At 39.8% G+C, this 22,643-nt stretch overlaps 1 protein-coding gene across 1 annotated transcript in view; it reads left to right on the plus strand.

Moving 5' to 3' along the window:
* adgrb2 (adhesion G protein-coupled receptor B2) overlaps positions 1-22,643 on the plus strand; it is a 298,540-nt gene that overhangs the window by 51,192 nt on the left and 224,705 nt on the right. Inside the window, exon 2 of the mRNA XM_079878265.1 lies at positions 15,510-16,338. Within this exon, the coding sequence (XP_079734391.1) occupies positions 15,525-16,338 (814 nt within the window). The 5' untranslated portion in view covers positions 15,510-15,524. The remainder of the gene's footprint in view (positions 1-15,509; positions 16,339-22,643) is intronic.

The following is a 22,643-nucleotide window of genomic DNA, read 5'->3' on the forward strand; positions in this document are numbered from 1 at the left end:
ACATTAAAAAGAGTTTTCATTAACTGAAATAAAGATAGAACAACATGTAAATATTAGATGAGAAACTTGAATTAAAAAAATGCCTGGTAAACTAACTGAAATAAAATAAGTTTAGGTTGAAGGTAAAAGGTAAAAAAAATAAAAAAAATAGAGCTACATAGAAATGTGTGTGTGTATAATAATTGTATACATTATAAATGTATAAATATTTCTTATGAATGTAAAAAAATATAGAATTGTTTAACAAAATATATAATAAATCATTTTTTCACTGTGATATAAAATAACTACTTTCATAACAGTTTGGTCATACTGATGACTCATTCTGATGCTCGTCCTTGTGTAAAACTGTAGTTTCATGGTGTCTCTGCGTTCCTAAATGAGGAAGAAAACCTTGTTCCTATTTTTCCAGTGTCCTGCCGCACGAACAGGGCACCACGCATCAATAAATTATGAAAGGGTTGAGGGTTGGCGCGCTGTGACTGCTGTTTGAGCTCCCGCTGTCTTGCAGAGAAATCACACACAACATGTCACTGGTTTGTTCTCCTACCTTAAATAAACATCACTCTCAAAGCTTATGAATTTATCACGATGCCCCAAAGGCAAGGAAATGTACCTTTTAGCAAACACCACACAATGGCCATGCACACATAGACAAGGCCTTGACAAGAAGAATGTGCCTAGATTGCTTATTGTGAAGGAAAATATGTTTTATCTAAGGGTCGTGGTGATATAATCTTGTATCGATATGTATAGCAATTCCTTCAATTGTTATTTGTGTGCATTCATATCTCAGCCACTTTTCCATGAAGCTCCTGGCTGGATAAAAATGAAGCAAACCACACAAGAGAGAATTCACAGATTCAGACACACTGATTTTTCAATCGCAGTCCAGTTATGATATCGTGATGGATCACAAGTTGCTGAATCACAAGACATTTAATGAATTTAATTGAATACTTTATTGTCCTATTTCAGGGTAATTTGTCTTGAACTTAACATGGCCAGAAAACAACTTTGGAATTTCATAACAAAATACATACCAACAGAGAGAGTTGTAAGCAACACATACATACTGTATATTAAAGGTCCCGTATTATGCCCCTTTTCACAAGATGTAAAATAAGTCTCTGATGTCCCCAGAGTGTGTATGTGAAGTTTTAGCTCAAAATACCCATAAGATAATTTTTTACAGCATGTTTAAATTGTCATTTTTTGGAGCTCAGAAAAACGCACTGTTTTAGTGTGTGCCCTTTAAATGCAAATAAGCTGCTGCTGGACGGCACAGGGGGCGGAGCTTCATGAGCTCGCGCTCAGTCTCTCAGGACAATTTCATCTCACGGAATGATGATAATATCAGAAACTCTCAGTAACGGTGTTCATTTCGAGTCGGACAATAATGCCTACAGAGTCAGAGTGCTGTATAGAGATGGAACAGGTATAGTTTAGTAGTTTAATTACGGTTATAACGTATTTGTCATCTGCTTGTATGTAGCCTATCCATTATTAATAGCCTACAAGTCTGCTGTTTCGGACCAGGTCCGAATGATGATCAAACATATACTGATGAGTTTAATAAAGTTTATTGTACATCACACAAAAGATGAAGCGTCAGTTTTACTTTAGAAAATCACCGTAAGAGCTGAGTAAACACAGTAAGTTATAAGAAGTGCGCAAGTACATAAACGAATTTCGGTAGAGTTGAGGGAGCATTTTCTTTAAAAACAAAATAATTCCACCTCGTCTTCGCTGCCTCAGATTTCGGGAGTAAATAGAGAGAGCTATGTGGATTAATACATCCAGCCACACAACACCTACAACGCTTGGGAGACATTCTCGTCAGTGCAGCGATGGTGGATGTGTCCAACTCGCTGTGAACTCGATCAGGGCGGGTCTATGTTAGAACGGCAGTGTCTGTCAACACTCGTGGGCGGGGCCTGTGCTTAGTGACGTCACTAAAACAGCATTCTGAAAACAGGTCGTTGGAAGACACTGCTGATGATTTATGGGGATTAATACAAAAGGAGTGAGTGGATTTTTATCACTATTGATACTTTGCAGTCACGTGACTGCCACGGATACCTGGCGGGCAACAAACGGGTATTTTCAACGTTGAGTCCTGTCTTTCTAGTAGATATCAAGTCTGTTATTGAGCTAGCTGGATAACTATGGACTAGGATTAACTCCAAGGTAGCTAAATTGTGTAAAGCAGACACGTTTTTTTAAGATAATCGAGCAGTAATAATTCCTCCATAATCTAGCTCTGCTGTTGGGTCATCTCTGGTTCTCATTGAAAATCATAGATATAGCAAACCTCAAAACAACCTATCACACACTTCTGTTATTGTTAGCAAAAGACGACAGCTGTTACTGTACGTTCACACCGCCACCGGCGAGAGCGTCAAAGTGCCCGGAAATCATTCATTTTCAATGAATTTTGCCGCTCTCGTCGGCGGCGGTGTGAACGTACAGTTAGCCTAGCTTAGACTCATAACACAAACAGCTGACTCGCCGAACCAGCTGGTGAATACTGGTGGTGTTGATTGACAAAACTACAGTAACTTAAAGACACGATTAATTACATGATCATACACCCATTGTATTCAAACAAATGTTGAAATTACCTTTGATGGTAATTTGCACAGACGTGTATACTGTGAAGGTTGCTTATCTCATCTGCGGTTAGTGCATCCAATTGCACAACAACTATCTGGCATGTCGTTTACACCTCAAAACACCAACTTTTGTATAGCAAAACTGGCGACCCTTGATTAGTTTACTGGGTTTCGTTGCTGAAGAACGACGTTCTTGCCCGCCAGCCAGTACTTGTGACGTCACGTGCAAAGTATCAATTGGCTGGTTGTGTACACACACTGCCAACACACATTTATGTCCAAACAGCATGCAAAAGTGAATTTTGCATAATAGGGGACCTTTAAAAACCGACAGTATACCAATCGAAATCTCAGATTTCAATTATCTATTCAATAATTGTGTTGGCACAAAATAGTTTTTGAAAATCCTAAATCGTCTCCCTGAAGGGTAGCATGTTAAAATTCTCATGTAAAATGTGTCATCAACAATTTTTTTCCCCATACAACTCAAGTATAAGTCGTTTCTTTTCCCACTCTATAATTTTTCGAGCAGTATTTATAAGTCATGCAAGTTTTGATTTTGATTGTACAGTCAGATGTCCATGCTGTAATGCCGTATCTTATCAAACTCTCAAAAACAGACTGATAAAACAGAAACAAAATCTTCTGGTTTACCCCAAATACTTCTAACCTTCACAAAAAAAGTGAAGCCTCTTGCAGTCTAGAACTCAGAGGGCCCTATTTAACGATCTGAAACGCAAGTATCAAGCGCGAAATGCAAGTAACTTTGTGGGTGGGTCTCGCAAATCTAAAATGGGTTGGTCTGAAGTAGCTTCATTATTCATAGGTGTGGTTTGGGCGTAACGTGAAATAAACCAATAAGCTAGATGTATGCTTTTATAATTATCTATCTATCTATCTATCTATCTATCTATCTATCTATCTATCTATCTATCTATCTATCTATCTATCTATCTATCTATCTATCTATCTATCTATCGAACGTAATAATGTACTGTATGATTTGCAAAAATGGAAACTGCTGCTTCTGTGTAGATGAGAGAATCAAAGTGTATGCACGTTGTGCACACGCTACATTGATTATGGCCAAGCATGCGCCCTTAAAATAGCATATGAATAACATGCGCAATGCGCCACTGACTTTAAACTAGTTTTTTTCGGTCAGTGGCGGAATTGTTTTCTAAACCTGCAAAATAGCATGAGGGAACGTTTGCACCGGAACACGCCTCCTCTTTGCGCTGAACCGCCCCCGGTAGCGCAAGTGTATTTCTTAGTTAACCGACGTGCGTCTGTGGAGGGAAAAGTCCGCTGTGCGCGGGTGCAAAATAGGAATGATACATGCGTCGGTGTACAAAGTCAATTGCGCTGGCTGCAAGATAGGGCCCAGACTGTTGATGTGAGAAGACCAACATATATTTTTTATACATAAACACCCACATATTTAAACGAATATGTATCATAATTTGTATGTTATGCTTGTGTAGTTGGCGATACTTAGCCCTACTCAGATCATTGTCATGTTACTTTGCAGCTTGTTTTTATCGGTCACCGGAATCCTTTAAAGTCATGTGTGAATAATGTTTCATTGAAGCTGCTCTCTGTGTCTCTGTGTAGAGCATTTGTTCTGTGTTCAGGAATGCTCTTTAAGGGTCTCTGGAGAAACCTGTTGGGCGAAAACAACTGCAAAAAGCCCTCAAAAGCCCTCAGCCCTCAAACTCAACTGATATAAAACTCTCAGTGATGTTGCCATGGTTACTACTTCTCTCATGTCTAATTTTATATTTTTCCCATCTTGCTCCATTTATTTATTTATTTATCTATCTAACTTCGCCTTTCCCTCACTTGTTACTGTAAATGCTGTCTGGAAAGTTTGTTTGCTTTTTGTTTGAAGATGTCTTATTTTTTCTTGAGTACGCTGTATTGCATTGAGTGGAAAAACATTGTCTTATTTCTGTAATATAACATTTCCAAGTAAAAGTGATATTCAAAGCAAAAAAAGTAGGACAGGATTTGATTTTATCCATCGGGAATTGAGGGTTTGTGGAAAGTGTGCACTGAAGTAGAGTCAGCCCTTGAACCAGCCTACGCTGGTTTGCTGGTCTTTGATGGTCTCCCAGCCTGGTAAGGCTGGTCTTTTAGATGGTTTTGGAGGAGTTTGGGGTCTGATTGTTAGGCTGGGAGAACATCAGAAAACCAGCGTTGATGGGCTTGGAGACCAGTTTAAACCATCTAAGACCATCAAACCATCTTAACCTGGAAACATAACTTGTTATTTTGAGAACTTGGGCATGCTCTCCTGTACAGATAGCTCAAACAGTTGACCATGATGATAACTACGCTGCGGTTATGGGTTCAGTTCCGAGGGAATGCATGAACTGATTATTATTATTATTATGTTTTAAATGTATACGCTCAATGCATAGACTGTAAAAAAGATGAAGTGTCTCCACTTCCTTCCACTGTAGTAAAATTAAGCCAAAATGTTACAGAACTGGCTGTTGACATCTCGTGCCAGTGATGTCATTTGGACATTGTGTAATTGGATTTTTTAAGTTTGAGTCACGTCCCATTCCATTACTTGGATAGGGCGGGGTTCATGACCTATACTGCAGCCAGCCACCAATGTTTTGACTTTGGCCCAATGCATTGCAAGTCTCTTTGGGTTAGGCCTGTCACAATAACGATTATCTTGGTCAAAATAATTGTTTTTTAGCCAATCATACTAAACATATGAGTGTATGGAGGTAGAGAAAGAGAGTTTGAATCCATAACTACAATAAAGCATTAAAAAGGGAGACAAACAAGCATGAAACACTCACAATAAAATCAGAAACATGCATTCAAGAACTTTTTTGATTTATATGACTTTAAGTATGAGCTTTTTTTTTTGTTAACGTTAACGTTTATTCACTGTTAACGTTTATCTACTGCCATCCTTAAGAGAGATCACAGGAAGCTTATCATGCCGATAACTTCCTGCCGTGTTGCAGGCCATCGATCGGTTATCAGCCAGTCTCAATCAATTCAGCACGATGTGGATATTCATATCAGAAGATGCCACACGGCGCAGCAAGATAATGCATCACCCACATGCCATTTTCAGCCGTTTTTGTGTGATGCATCATGATAATTCCATTGAAGTGGTGTCTTTTTCTCTCCTGTCATTTAGGCAGCAATTGGTGACCTTCAAGGCTTAACGCGTACTCTGTCTTTCCCACCGTTGTAATTGCCTCAATATCTCCTTTGTCCCTGGAAAATTAAACCCTGTTCTTTCTGCTTTTGCTGCTTATTAGCCCCCTGCAGTGTGGATGAATAAATCAATGACTAAAGCAGGGCAGGTCTAATGGGGAGTGTAAGCATGTCAATGAAAGAGAGGTTCGATGTTAGCCAGCCCCTGACCACGGGACGCTCTGCGAGAGGCCTTGGGGGTCTGAGTAAAATAGCCACGGCGCTGCATCCACTCCACAGAAAATGTAATTTAATCTTCCACCATGCGGTCCACATGACCTTGTTGACGAGAGAGAGGGCTGAGCTTCTCTCCTATGGGGTCTTCTTCAGAGAGCTCATGTACTTGTACTCGGGATCCGGGGTGGACATCGAGGGCTTATCCTAGAGTCACGATGGGAGGGGGGATTTCTAGTATCTAGTGCACTTTAGAAGTATTAATACACAATTGGGCAATAGTATTTGTGTTTTTTGAATGTTACCTTTCATGTTGTGTGCAATAAAGCTGTGTGTGAATGTAAAAGGTCTAAAGACCAATACAGTTATTGTCTCCCAAAAGACTCATTTTCCGTAACATACCAATTTAACAATGCAACAAATGTGTATATTGCCAACCTATGGTCTTCATTGACTGCCTGCGAATAATTTCTATTTCTATTTTATTACACTGTAGTTGTAGAAAGTTGCTGTTTTCTGCACTGCAAAAGCAAATTCTCTTTGTATACACTTCCAAAAGATGAGGATGTGAAGACTCAGGTTAATATTACCATAGCAATACCACAGCATAAACTTTAGTTGTGTTTGGAGTGGATGATTTGATCAGTGAAAGCATGAAATGGGTTTGGATATGTGTTTGCAGTTAAGTGTAATGTATTCGAATTTTCAATACTTTGTGTGTTCGCATCATGTAGCTTTGTACTCCACTGATAGTAGCAAATGATGATGAACATGATTGATGATATTTGTGAAAATAATGTGTATCTATTTTTGCTAGTCTCAATAAAATGACATTGGCAATGAGATGACGCTGACTTTGGTAACGTGATGGAAGACTAAAGCAAAAAAAAAAAAAAAAAAACCCAGAGCTATCTACTACTTGTACTACTGGAGTTGTGGGGCATTGTGGCCTGAGAGAAAGTTGGTATCTCTCATTCCTAATCCCATCCCCGAGCGGTATACACAGAACCTGATGAAACAGAAACGAGGGTCAGGTCTCTCACTAGGTATCCTGGTTAGTGAAGCAGAACATTCTGTTTTTCTGCACAGTGTCTCAAAGCTGAGGGCTTTCACGCTTAGGGCTGCTGAAATGGGTCAGGGTTTTACTAGGCCAGCAGATCGACACTGACCCTGACACTTTAGGTGAAGACAGACCTCCGAGCTGATGTATTTGACCTTTAAACTCTAACTCCTTAATACATTTAGAATGCATTAGTTCTGATTACTGAGACTGAGGAATAAGTGCTGGGAAAGACTTGCTTGACTCTGTGGGTTGTTGGTTTATGCTCTGGGCTAATAATGTGAACATGTTGGGGTCAATCTGTGGTATGGCATTCTGTGAACTGGAAGGTTGATTCACAAAACTTAATACTAATTTGCAAGGCATTTAGTCTCACAGAGCCATGCTTATGATTATTGACATAAACTCTGGTCTGGACTGTAGCTCAATCTGCCCACAGGGGCTGTTTAACTGATTTCTACAATAATTGTTTTTGTTTTTTAAACATAATGTTTAGTGGTGGGTAAATCTGAAACTGACTGAACAAAAACTTGGCAGCTCAAATAATCGTGCAGCACTCTGCTAAAATTAGAATGGCATACACTAAAGATATTGGTTGAAAATGTTTAGATGTGTTCAGAATTCAGGCAAGTTGTAAGAAGATGCTTTCCTGTTGCTGAAAAAGTAAAGGATGGCACTAGAAGCGCCAAGGCCATGGGTTCAATTCCCAGAGAATGTACAAACTGAAAATTATAATAAATATATATATGCTAAGTGCTTGAATGTCATGATTGTGAATTATAAATTGGCCTGAAAATGAGAATAGGAGTGAGAATACTGTTTTCCAATGTGGTTCCCATTGATTTACTGTAGAGTGACTGCAGAATAGTTGGCTGTTAATTGTGAATACAATTGCAGTCCCTATTGATAATGCAATAGATTAGTATGTTAAATGTGAAATCTTCACATTTAGGACTTTCGAGTCCAGTAGAAGAACTCTAGAACACCCGATCAATGCTGTTATTTAAAGAGAAATTTAGTCATTTAGTACTTAATATAACCAATCAAGTCATGTTGCTGAAGAAAAATTATTCACACTCTCCAACACACATCCTCCTTTTCCTGATGGGAAATCACCAAACATCTGGTATTTTCTCTTCACCTCTCCAAAGTCCGCCATACTCAAGTACATTTTGTCCTTCAAACCTCATATGGAGTCTTGCTTAGACTCTTGGACATCATATCCAAAGGCAACATATGTGCCCTTAACCTGACCTTGCTATTCTTGCATGTTCAGCCTGCTCTCCTGCATCTGAAAGGTCATTATAGCATTGCATTAGCTTGCTTTAGGAGCCACTACTGGGACTTTGATACCCTCTGAACAGCCAGGGGACCCCAAGGTTGCCTGAGAATCCTTGTATCCATCAATCAAATACTCAGATGGATCTTGAGCATGCACACTGAAGAAGGATCTACAAATGTCAAGGTGCTGCTTCCATCTGTTATGAAACATGGCTCGTTCAGCCAGAAAATTATGTAATTGTTTCTGAGGGTGTGTATCAGTGTATGATTTTACACCCTGGGGATGTGGTCTCAAGGAGCTAGCCTACCTGACCTGAACACAGAACTACAAAGCTTTGCTTTTGTGGCAAGAGCAGCTTTGATGTCATTTAACAATGTTCAAGCCGACCACAAGTATGAGTAGTTTCACAAGATGAGTAATTGACTAAAAATATTTAGCAAGCCATTCTGGACTTTTCATGTTCTTCTTTATCTTCACACTCCATTTGTTAGTATTCTGGCTTTTTAAATGTGAATAAGCTAAGTGAGAGGTCAAGATGAAATTATGTTCTTTAAAGGCGAAGTGTAAACTTTTTGGACCACTAGCATCAGCAAATGAAAATGTACAAAAATAATGTTTTTTTTTGTTTTGTTTTTAACCGTTTTCTCAGAATTATGTCATTGGTTGGATATACTGATAGCCCCACCCCCAAAGCCACGCCATTGGCTGATTCAGTGTTGCTATGTCAGGCTGGTCGAGCAGATCAAACGTCAAAAGAAGGCACATTTTTGGAAGCACCACAGTATTTACTTTTCTTGCTTACAGTAGTCTCTTCATATTAAAGACCTATGGAAATCAAAATGAGAGTTTTGTGGCTTTAGTCCATGTCTATTAGCTTTGAGGTCATCTGTATCTGTGCTCCTAAACGTTGGCTTTTAACAAATATACAATTCAGTTTTAGCAGATGTGTGCATTTGAAAGCCTTTGACTTCCAGGAAAATGGAACAAAATATTGATGACTCATTCTGCATATAGAGATTTTTGTCCAATAAAAAATATCTCTTGAATGTGAATGCCCCACCCCTTGCAACCATCCAGCAAGTAACAAATCATGGCTGTGATGTAACTAAAGTCCATTGGCTATTTTAAATAGGACAGGCCTTTAAAAATGTCACACCCAAAGTTTTTTTTTTTTTAAGCAGAGATACAAAATGATAAACTTGACAAAAATCAAAGCCATCCCTACATCTCGAAAGATCCTTATGGGCCCTATTTGAACGATCTAAGCGCATGGTCTAAAGCGCACGGCGCAAGTTCACTTAGGGCATATCCGAATCCACTTTTGCTAGTTTAACAACGGGAAAAAATGGTTGGCGCATCAGGCGCATGGTCTAAAAGGGTTGTCCCTATTCTCATAATGAGTAATGGGTGTGTTTTGGGATTTACGTGCATTAAACCAATCAGAGTCTCATCTCCCATTCCCTTTAAATGCCAGTTGCGCTCGCCCCATGGCAGATTCGCTATTTACATGACGGAATTTGATAGTTGAAAGAACGAACGCGTCTCCAGAGTGCAAACGGATCTGCTCGTGCGCAAGGTAAAAGTGTGCAAGCAGATCATCTACGGGACAAGCCGGATTCCACCATATCTTTATGTACACAATAATAATCTTTTACATTGTAATCCTTTTATTTTTAATATCTGGCATGTTTGTGTGCTGCTGTGTGTCCCTGTGTGTTTAATAAGCAGAGTGTACGCGCGTTGTGGAGCCGCCTATAGGCGCACATTACTAACGCTCTTTAAACAACAAAAAAATAATAATATTGCGCCATTGACTTTAGACCAGGTTTCAGTTGGTCAATGGCGCAGTCTATTTCTGTTGCCTCAAAATAGCAACGCGCCAACAATGTTCCAGAACACACCTCGTTTTCAGACCAGCATGCCCATGGGAGCACGAATGGGCGCAAATGCATTTGCTATTTAAACAAATTGAAAATGATAATTGCGTCGGACTGAAACTAGCAAAAAACACTTGCGTCGCGCTTGGCGCCGCATTGCGCCGGGTGTAAGATAGGGCCCCATGTCTGCACTGTCTTTCATTACTGTTTCAGTTTCATCTCAGAACCTATTATTTCCAGACATGCTCCTTACACAGTGTTTGCCTGACCTTCTATGTCTTTCCCACCTTCTTTCAAGCTTCTGTTCTCAGAGGCGGTTTAGTATTTGATTTCTTTGTGCTAGTGAGGGATGCTCCTCTGTTTTTACTGACAGCTGCTCACTGGTGTACTTAATGAACAAATAATATTCAAAAAGTAAGTATTCTTTTATATAAGTAATCGAGTACATGAAAATGTATCAAGGTGGTACAGTCATCACAGGAATAAAGTACACATATATGTTTAAAAAATGGTGGCTGTGTTCATATTGACCTTTTTGCTTTGACGGTTCTCATTCATGTTTGTCAGTGACCTGTATACATGATAAGTTTAAACAAACAGCTGCCTTAAAAAGAGCTGAATGAATTATATTAGTGCTATTTCCCAATGCATGGACACATGACGCTGTACATATGTGTTTGTATGTGTACATTATTTATACATTGTGTAATGTACCTTTATGCATTTATCCTACATTAATCCTCCAGGGCTTTTGGGCCTCTTGAATTGTTCTCACATTTCTCAGCATTAAAGTTGGCGCTGGTGCAAAACTAGGGTTAGGGTTATGTCCTAACACAGCTATGTTGTGAAATAACCCCTCAAGTTTTGCCTAAATGAATCATATCCCCCAATATCAATTAAGTGTTATTTTGCCATCTCTGGTTCTCTTGAATTTTTTTTAAGGTGCTGTTGGCACTGAATGAATGAACAGTGTTGTTTTATGTTCAACAAACACATGAATTTTGGTGTGACAGTTTTGACTCCAATCAGAAATGTATCCAATCCAGGACCACATACAGTATGAAAGTAAAGCAAATCGGATTTGAAAGGATTTGTTCATATGATTCAGGGAGGGGAACACAATCAGATTAGTGTCACATATATACAAACATTCAGATATGGTCTGTCTGCTCCCTGCAGTTTAAAATAGCCAGTGCCAAAAACAAAAACAAACAAACAAAAAAAAAAAAAACTCACAAAATAAATCAATAACTAAATAAGCAAACACACGATCAGATAAGCATTTTCCAAAAATATGAGACACAAGAGAAGCGATAAGCACTTGTGAAATGGAGTGCGACTCGTTTCTTTGTGCCAATTCATCTATTTATTTATTTCTTGGTAGAATAATTTGTTTGTGCCATTTTGTTCATGTAAACCCTTTATTCCAGCCATCTCGTAATAAGCTTGAGTCAGGAAGCTCTTGTCATATGAAAGATGTATCCACTTTAAACTCTCATGTTTTCATCTGCCTTGTCTAAAGGCCCCTCTCCAGAGCCAATTCGTAGCTCCATTTAACTCGCTTCACTGCTGGTGACTGATTCCAGCACACCTCATACACTGAGATAATGTGCTTTTGGGATGCATCGGAATATTTATAACACCCCAACAGATGCTTGACTAGACAAATGTGTTTTATCTTTATATATTAAACTTTTGATGCTCTATCAAAGGTAAACTCGAAATAAGCATGAAAGGCTGCGTCCTCAGCAAAATGTGTCAAAGACACGATAAAGAAAAGGAAAAATGCTCTCATTTGAAAAGGAAAAATCTCTTTTAAAACACATATACCAAGTCCTTAGATCAGGGGTGCCCAACCCTGGTCCTGCCGATCGACTGTCCTGCACAGTTTATCTCCAACCCTAATCAAACACACCTGAAGCAACCAATTAGCGTCTTCAGGATCGCTTGAAAATTAAAGGCAGGTGTGTTTGATTAGGGTTGGAGATGAACTCTGCAGGACAGTCGATCGGCAGGAGCAGGGTTGGGCACCCCTGCCTTAGATATATATTCTTGGCATTGATGTTCGTTTCATAAGGTTCAATGTTTTAATGATCGTGTAAGTGTCAAGTTATCTTAATTATTACTTACAAGCAATCACATCATTACCACATGACACAAGCTGATTGAGCTCTGCTGATCCTGAAGCCAATGAGATTGTTTGATCATCATTTAAGTCTGGTTCAGTGTTTGCTGTAGGCCAGTCCTGAAGTGCTCTTTAACAGGTCTTCTGAAACCCTCCACCTCCCCCAGCTCCACCTGCCTAGATCAGCTATGGGATTTCTGTATGTATATTTATGCAGCTGCATTTCTTACATACTTACAGCTGTATGGACTAGCAGTAGGAAGAGACTTATTTCGAGGCTTTCGAGACTTATATATAGGGTTTCTATGTGATGTCATTGTTGTGGGTTTTAAACATAGATAAGCAGTAAAGTGGTTTTATTTAAATATTTTTTTTGTCGAAGAAATAAATATTATGGAAAACTAGGTTTTTCTTTGATTCTTTTAATGAAGCTTTTTTTTTTTTTGTCTTCATTGTGATATCAGGACCTTTGTATCACCTTGACATTTTTGACTTCATACCCAACACAATTATCAAAAAGAATTTTACAGGGGTGATGAACTGAGAAATCAAATTTTCCTTGAACTTTTGACATATAAGAGGTCATCATACTATAAGAATATCCTGTAAGTTTCAGAACTGAAAGCTTCCTTGTCGGTCCAATAAAAGCTATTATTGACACCAGGCACAGCGAACGACAGGTTTTTCAAAGTGGGGATCTATGACGTCAAAGGGTATCAAACACCGCCGTCGTAGAAGAAGATCAACGCCTACTTCAACACTGCCTATTTAGCCCCGCCCACCGATCCGCGTATTAAATTAAACTCATTATAATATGCAAAACTGTTATCCAATCATAGAAGTGGGCGTTTACTTCCAAGTCTTCAATGCGGCACGCCCATAAAAAACGAGCGTTTCTGGAGCTAGGCTTAAAACCAGGGTAGAAAATAGCCTATTACTTATTCATTGTAACGTTTTTGAATGTAAAAACCAAGCGAACGTCATAAGTTGACCTCAGACAACTATATATATATATATATATATATATATATATATATATATATATATATATATATATATATATAAGCCAGTTCATGACCCCTTTAACTCAATAATTAAAGATATACTTTTCATAGAAGAGGTGTGTTCAAGTCATTCTGTGTGTGAATTTGCATTCTTATGTATTTTGAATCAATAGATAAAAAATGATCAAACAGATAAAAAAAAAAAAAATGGGCGGCATGTGCCACATCCTGTTGAACAAAAACTCAAAGACATGTAAATGTCACAGTGGGAAACTAGCGATGCGTGTTTGTGTGTGTGTGCACACTCAAATGAAAGTGTGGGAGATTAGTTGAGAGGCTAAACCCTCCACAGAAGAGTCATCAGTCTTTTCGGTACATCCGTCAGGGATTTCAGACATCGGAGAAAAGTATGCGTGTCCGTTTTGTGTCTTTTTGAATAGGATTGCGACCTTCACAGAGAGAACACGCAGCCCTGAAATGATTTACAAGTCTGCTCTGAGTGGGAAGGAGGAGAGGAAGGGTGAGACAGAATGACAAAAAGGCAGAAAGGAGGGAGAAAGTCAGAGATTTCCACCTATTGATCCAGGTGGGAGTGTACGGAAACCAGAAGGCCCTCCAAATGAAGCACGTCCCACCGCAGCCAACTGTATGCCAGTAATGTGACCCACTAACCACATGTAATTAAGACAAAGGGACCGGTGCCAGAGGGGTGGGCCGACTGAATGAGAAGTGAGCGGTGGCTCAGGAGAGGCTGAATTAGGGCCCGGAAACGCAGCTGAGGATAAAGGCTGGCGTGAGGAGCTCTGGCAGACGGGAATCAAGACCGAAGGGGCTGATTTATAGGAAAACTTTCCGCTTCATTAATGCTGTCAGAGAGCTTAAATGGCCCGATATGTGACACGACCGTTGCTCTTCATCTCGCTCTGTTTCTCCTGTCTTGGTTTTTCTGTTGTCGTTCCATTTGTTTATGACACTCTGCAGAGCAGATTAAAGAGGATTAGTGATGTAAATCTGTTAATGAATCTAATATTCAAATAACATTGTGTTGCCCTTCTTGCATTCTCTCTTTCAGAACTCTCTTTCTCTTTTGTTTTATCAACACATACTGTTTCACACAAAGCAAATTATTGTAGTATTTAGGGCTGTGACGACTAATTGATAATAAGCGATAATGAAAATAATCAACTTTGCTTTGTGCATGGAGTATCCCCATCAGTTATCGGTGCACTTCCTTAAAATAAAGTAATGAACATATACAGTAATTGCATATGCATAGTATACATCTAAATATTTGCAAGTGTGGCCATGTTTATTTCACTAAATCCACCTACCATTGCTGGGAGATTTTCATTTTAGCACAAACAGCACATTTCTTCCGTTTACACTGTGTAAATAACATGCTATTTGCACTTAGTGTAAACAAGATGCCTTTATTTCTATTTTCTGTATATGGTGCAAACAGAATTTAACACTGTTACAGTCATTGTAAATGCCAAGTTTCTAAATGTAAATAGCCACTGCCTTTCATCAAAACCTGAAATAAGCAACATACTGTAAGGAATGCCTATTTGTTTTTTATAAACAGTTATTTATAAATAAATAATAAAACATCTTAGTTTCCTTCTGTCTGTCTGTCTGGGTTATTAATAATACTAATAAAAATATGTTTATTTTATATAGTGCCTTTCTTGCAAACTCAAGGTTGTTTACAATATTATACAAATAAACATTACAACAGACAGAGAAACAATGTGAATAACCGAGATAGGTGACGTAATAAACTGAGGTAGATAACATAACATGCATAACAAGAATCAGATCATAAAATCAGGGGTCAGGGAAACAAGAAGCAAAAAGATATTTTAAGGTGGTTTTTGAAATTGTGTAATGATGAAAGGTCGCGAACAGAATTCCAAAAACTATTACTTTTCAGCTGCTTTCAAACTGTGAACAGTTTTGTATTTTATCACTTTACAATGTTACTTTTATAGTTCAAACCATTTTGCCAGAATTGTATAGCCTTAGACTATACAATATTCAAATAGTTTGAAGCCTAGTAATGGGCAAAAATAAACTGATGATCTGATTTAATATTGTATTTGAACTTAAAGATCACTCATCTATACGTCTTTCTTCCCCCGCAGGACAAATGACATAGGATGAACACTGCTGGTCATCTCTGTCTGTCTGTGCTGTCATCCCTTTTTGCACTGGCCTGGGCTGTGGAGCCGCTGGGTCAGGCTGCCCCCTGCTCCTCTCTGGTGGCTGGGGTTTTATACGGCTCCTTTTCGCTCAGGGACCTCTTTCCCAGCCCGTCGGCTCTGGCATCCGGATGCTCCTGGACTGTGGAGAACCCTGACCCCACCAAGTACTCGCTCTATTTCCGCTTCAATCGCCATGCCGGCGCCTGTTTAGCTTTTTCCCCGCTGGTGTTGCCCCTGGACCACTACCTCTCAAACCAGACCTGTGGCCCCCCAGACCAGCCCACCTTCCCCTCGGACCCTGAGGCCGTTGAGCTCTGCATGGTCCCAGGACCCCACACCTTCCTGCAATTTGATAAGAACTTTGTGCAGCTGTGTTTGACCGCACACCCCAGCAGAGACAGCGACAGCGAAGATGGGATGTCCGAGGGCCAGACCCCCTTGTCGGCGGAAACTCTGGACTTCCGGCTCGTAGAAGTTCTGCTCATTAATAATGAGAATTCCAGTCAGTTTACATGTGGAGTCCTGTGCCGATGGTTCGAGGAATGCTTGCACGTCGGCTCAGGCTGGGATGCCGAGAGCTGCAGTATCTCCCAGACGGGTTGCGTGTGTCCCAACACGGCCCCTCCGGTGTCCCTGCTGCCCACTGCACCCCACAACCACTCCTTAGACCCCAGCGCGAGCGTGTTGCAATCCCCACCCGACGACTGTTGTGTAACACAACTGCATTCAAAGAACGGCATCGCTATAGCACCAAGAGACGTCCGGCAAGGTAAGCCAGGCTTATTTTTGACCTGCTGCTGGCTGTTCCTTTTACAGCCCGTTTCATTCAAATCAATTAAGCTGCTTTACAAGCTACTTTGTTTGATTGGGTAACCATGGGCTCGTTCTGGATCCCAAACAAAGTGTTTCACTTTCAGCTTGATTTGATTTAGAGAGCTCATTTTATATTTCAATTATTTGCCTCTAATTACAAAAGGGAAAATAACTTTAAAGCATTTGGAACTGCCTCCAATGAGGATAATTGTTTGTGATAAAATGGTAATCACTGACTCCCCTTGGCTGCCCTGTTTGGTCCTGCTGATATAGGGTGAGGACCGGGGAGGCATGTGTGCTACTTTCTCTTACACACTGTGTCCTTACTGGCTGTGACTTGATAAGCTTCTGCAGTGACAAGTACTTTGTCAGTAAACACTGGCAAAATCATAGCCAGTCAGAACATTTTGGTGTTTATTATGCAAGGGATTCTGATTCTTGAATTTGATTGACTGAGCAGTGTTCCTTCAGTGCTGGTATTTTGTACAGCACTGGGACTGTTTGAATCAATCTGCTTGTCTGTATATTTTAGTAATGGAGTTTTCTCAGTGTCTCTTTCTGCACGTTATATTGATACCCCAGTAGGTGGAGAGAAATTACTGTGTTTTACAGAGTCATTGAAATCACCAATTCATTTAAAACCACTGATCCTTTCAGGGATGAACGATTCATTGAATCACTAAACTGAATAAAACTAATGTTGCTGAATTCGGAATTGCATGGGCTACTACCACACGATTCTCAGTATTTCTGGCATATAAAGGTAATGTGGAAGTAGTAAGAATATTATGCTAGTATGTGGTTTGTTTATAAGTGACTCTTTGAATCAATTCATTATAAAAACACAGATTCATTCAGGAACGCCACAATGGTGTGTTGTTTGGTGGTTTGCGAGGGTTCAGGGTTCGTTTTGGATTATTTGTTGGAGAATGGACAAAGTAAGACATGTTGTGTCTATAATCCTCGATATTAACTTGTTTATTGAGCTCTTGTTTTAAAGCACAAATGTTCAGTAGGCTATGTATTCAGTAGGTATAGTAACATAAGCCGCTTTCCGACCGGAGGAACCTTTTCACAGTTCCTAGAACTATTGGCTAAAGTACCCGGATGTCGGCGTGTTCGCGCCGCAGGAACTAGGAACGATTTTAGTTCTAGGAACTCCATTTGTAGGAACTAATTTAGGTCCTACTTCAGAGTAGGGTCTAAACCAGCACTATAGGAACTACCCGTGACGTTAGTGTACGCTGATTGACCGAACGCACGCGGAACACCAGCACCCGTCATTTTTAAAACAGCTATAATGTAAACACACAGATTATAGCCTATATATTTACACCAGAAACTAACTATACAAACATGGAAAACAGTTATAGATGGGTCTCTAAACCTTTATGCTGAAGAGAAAATCCAATGCAACTTTGAGGGGACCAAGCCAAACATGATTATGTTTATCTGCCCAGCTAGCAACACTGGACATCAACCACACGGCATAGGCTAATAACCTTTTTTTTCATATACTGTCTACTTTCTATAAAAGTTCTATCTAATAACATATTAAACAGTACTGTTAGACAGATCGCTAACAAATAAACACAGAGAATGCGAGCATTGTTTGCTCTGGCGGTCTCAGCGCCGCCAAAATAAAGGTCCGTCGCGCCGTCAAAATAAAAGTCACCGTGCTTGCGTCACTCCCTTACCCCTCCTACCAGTTCCTATGGCCACTTGGCCAGTGCGAACACAAACAGCAAAACCGAGTTTGGGGGAGAGTAGTTCTTAGAACTGTTTAGAAGTGGACAGTTCCTAGAACTAAGTTCCTAGAACTACTTGGTCGGAAAGCGGCTATTGTATCACGCCAGGTGGCCACATATAAATTTGCATATATATCGCAAATCTGTCACTTGTCACTTTTGCTGGCCTCATCTTGTGTTTTTGATATGTGACGCATTATTAGCTTCGGATTTGTGGGTGAGGATTGAAGTAGAGGACAGTTCATTGCAGGGAGTGTGGGCCTTGTTAATTAATAAAAAAATAATAACAAATAATAATTATAAAACAGACAGGTTATCTGACCCATGCAGGCGATCAACGTCATTCATAGATTTCATTCTCAAAATGTTGCATATAGACACATTCTCTCTGTTTGTGTGTTCCGATTGAGAGAAATAGAGAGGGAGAGTGTGTATTGGTGCCTAAAAAGAAGCTACTAGAATGGGAAAGTGAGAATGAGAGGACGTGTATGAGCGTGCGTGCTTCAGTCGGGCTTTTCCTGGCTCGCTCTAGTGCCTCTCAGCTAAAGCCACACTGAGTTCTCTCCTCCCTTGAGTCAGCATGCTGATTGGCTGTGCCAGACAGAAGGACACTGCCAATGTGCCTGTCAGAGAGATGCAGGCTTCTCCTGTGCCCGCATTAAACAGCCTTCTCCTCAAAGCTGACATTACTGACACCAGCCAATTTCAAGCATGGAGAGTTCTTCTCTGGAAAGATGTTGACAGTATTTTTAGGTGAATATTGGGATATATATTTTTTTTACCATAATTAGGCCACTCTGGAATAGAGGATATGTAGCTTCCCGCACAGTTATTTCAAATGATACAAAATCATAAAAAAAAATAAAAATAAATGCAGAACATCACAGCACACAGGCATATGTCTCCTAACTACTAAATAATGTAATAATATATACACGTATAATAATTAGATCCACTAGGATTCTGCATGTTTGTTCAATTTTTTTTTGTAAGGGGAAATCTATGGAAGCTTGTTTCCACCACGGAATAAATTAGGACTTTATAACTCACAATTGCGAGTTTATATCTCAGAATTTGAAGAAAAAAGTCAGAATTGTGACATAAACTCGAAATAAAGTTTGAATTGCAAGATATAAACTTGCAAAAGTCATAATTGTGAGATAAAGTCACAAATTTATTTTTCTTTTTTAATCCGTGGCGGAAACAAGCTTCCATAGAAATCTGCTGAAATCCGTGGAATAGAATGCACTCTAAGTTTTCCCTCATTAAAGTTTCATTTGTAATTAATTACTTTTGAAAATATGATTAAAATAATATATACTCACATGAAATCAAGACATGAGATACTGTATGTGTGTCATATCTATCACCTAATAACAGCTTTTTATTTTTACATGGAGCAGGTCTTCTCATGGTAGCCACCATATTGAAATCACATGACCACTGACCAGCCAAATACTCATTTACTTTACCTTAGTAACCCATCTAATGTTGAACTAGAGCAAGTGTACCAATATTATTGTTGTGAATATTCAAAAATATTCACATTTGCCTTTTATACAAACTATCTTTTTAAAACCGTTCCACTTCCACCATTCCTGAACATGTGAAAGACAAAATTGTGCCTTCATATGTTGAACTGCAATTAATTCAGTTTGTTTAGATGGGAGATGAAAACCCACCACAGACAAAATTTGTTTTGGTGAACTGTCACCATCCCTTGGTGTGCAAATTATTTAATTACAGGCATGTTATCCGAAGGCTAATATGGACTAATTATTTAATTGTCTTCAGGCTTAGGTATTTCTAGCTCATCTCTAGATCAGAGAAGACAATCCCTATGCTCAAAGCCCATGTGAACATGGAGCTTCTTTCTCCTGTGTGTAAGCTTAAATACCAAGTGCCACAGCTTCGAGATGGGGTTGACAAAGGCGGATAAAATCCACACACTGTTACAGCATATAATATGCTGTTTATGCTAGGGTTGTAGCTAATATAGGCTAATTGGTGTGGTTGTATGTGTGTGATGTTGATCTAGTTTCATGTAGACTGAAATATCAGCTTGCAGGCAGAACCCAGATCGCCATGCTGCATTATCTAGAACGCTTGAGTTAATGCTGATATAATCACGCTTTGATTACAATCATTAATGTTTTTTTTTGTTTTTTGTTTTTTTTTAAGCGCCTTGTGCGTTGTGCATTTCTCGAGGTTTCACATACATAGTGAAAGTTGAATGTTTTCGGCTGTGTGTATATTTTTAAACAGCATACATACAGTATGTGTAGTGAATGCCAACACTGACTTTAATTAATTCAATTGCAGGAGTTAATAGAAACATACTGGCATGTACAGAGGTGTTTGTAGGAGGAATTTAATAATGTCTGACAGCTCATTAGCTCTGTCTTTTCTCAGTGGTTTTAGTTTGTAGTTTTTCTCTTTGTCCAGAGTTTCTATTTTGTGATTTTATCTCACACTTTATTTTTCACAACGTGACTTTTATTTCAGAATTGTGACTGTATTTCCCACAATGTGACTTTTTTTATCTCACACTAAATACAGGTGTAAACGGGGTTTAAAACGTTTTGAGCTTGTCCACTTTTGACCACTTCCAGAGGTAGTCGAAAACACATTTTGCTTTCGTAGTTTAGACGCTCATGTGGTCGAATGTGTTCAAACTGCCACAAAAGACCGCCTACTGACGTAATGCATAAACATTATGGGAAGCGTGCTAGCCAGACGGGATTTAAACTTTGTTGGCTGAGGACCCAAGTTTAGTTTGAAGACAAAAAACATACCAAGCACAATGTTCTCTCACCATTCCTGATTTCTAACACACACTCATCAAGTTCAGCGCAGTCTTGCGGCTATCAGAGCAGAAATGAAAGCTGATGCTCTCCATATGTTTTTTCATCCACGTTCATATGTAAATTGCATTCGCTTATTTCATCCATTAGATCGAAAAATTTGAAAAAGTCCATACATTTACCTGTCCATAGACCCTCCCTTTGAATAAATCAGGACATAAGTTGTTAAAAGTGGACAAAAGAGACGGATTAAAACACCAGGTGTAAGTGTCTCCCTCGTCTACTTGTGATCTGATCGACCAAAACACATCTTAATACCAGGTGCAAACAGAGCCTAAGGCGCAATTACGAGAAATAATATCCCACAATTGCATTTTTTTTTTCACAGTGGTATTTTTGTGATTTTGTCAAAAATATATCACTCACAATGTGACTTTATATCTCACAAATATGACAATGTTTCACAATGTGAAAATTTCCTATTTTAAACTTTCTCATACTTACATTACTACATTATATAAGTCTCTGGAATTAGATAATTCTAGCCAGAGGCTGAGATTACCTCTGTCACGAACTGAATAAAATGCGAACTGAATAAAATGCAGTTTTATTGAATGGGTAATCCACAATTGTAGTCGAAAACAGGCAAAGGTCATTAACACCGGGTAGTCAGTCCAAACAATAACAGGGTCAAAGTGGCACAGGCAAAAACAGAGGAAACCAAGAAAACCGGACAGAAGATTGAAAACCAAGATAATGAAAACCAGGAGAATGCTTGGAATTGCAGTGTGACACTAAATAAGAATGGAATGAATGAGTGTACATGGTTTAAATAGGCTGAGGTTTCAGAGCACCAGGGCGGATCCGACGGTTCAGGGGGTCAGGCCAGAACCGACAGTTCAGGGGGTCAGGGCAGATCCGACGGTTCAGGGGGCCAGGGTGAATCCGATGGTTCAGAGGGCCAGGGCGGATCCGATGGTTCAGGGGGCCAGGGTGGATCCGACGGCTCAGGAGCAGAGGAGGCCATCTTGTCTGAAGGCATCGTTGTAGACACAGGCGTAGAGGCGGCCATGTCGTCCGAAGACACAGGCATAGTGGCGCCCATTTTGTCTGAAGACACAGGCGTAGAGGCTGCCATCTTGTCCGAAGACACAGGTGTGGCGGCGGCCATCTTGTCCTGAAGACACAGGTGTGGTGGTGGCCACCAGGGGACCCTCGAAGACCTTCACGGATAGCTTAGTCTGGTAATAATCATTGAGTCTGTAACAAAAGAAGTCAACAAGGGCATAGTCAAGAACACCAGAGAAATTTGCAATATTTAAGAAGTCCTGGATGTGGTCCTCGAGTGACCGATTACCTTGCCGCAAACAAATGATTTGCACTGCCTAATCCATTGGTGGCGAAATCTTCTGTCACGAACTGCTCCGAGACAAGAAGGTTGAGGATGCAAATGCAGTTTTATTGAAGGGGTAATCCACAATCGTAATCGAAAACAGGCAAAGGTCATAAACACCGGGTAATCTCCGAATGCTCCACGTGAAACTTCAGTCTTCCTACCTTTTACTACCGCGTCAATTGATTTTGAGGGAGAGAGAGCAAGTCAGCGCTCGTGTTGTTTGAAGACGGTGAGAGTGTGCGCGCGGCCGGGTCTCTCTCTCTCTCTCTCTCTCTCTCTCTCTCTCTCTCTCTCTCTTTCTCTCTCTCTCTCT

Source organism: Squalius cephalus (genome assembly GCF_949319135.1).
Source record: "Squalius cephalus genome assembly, chromosome: 8".
Lineage (NCBI taxonomy): Eukaryota > Metazoa > Chordata > Actinopteri > Cypriniformes > Leuciscidae > Squalius > Squalius cephalus.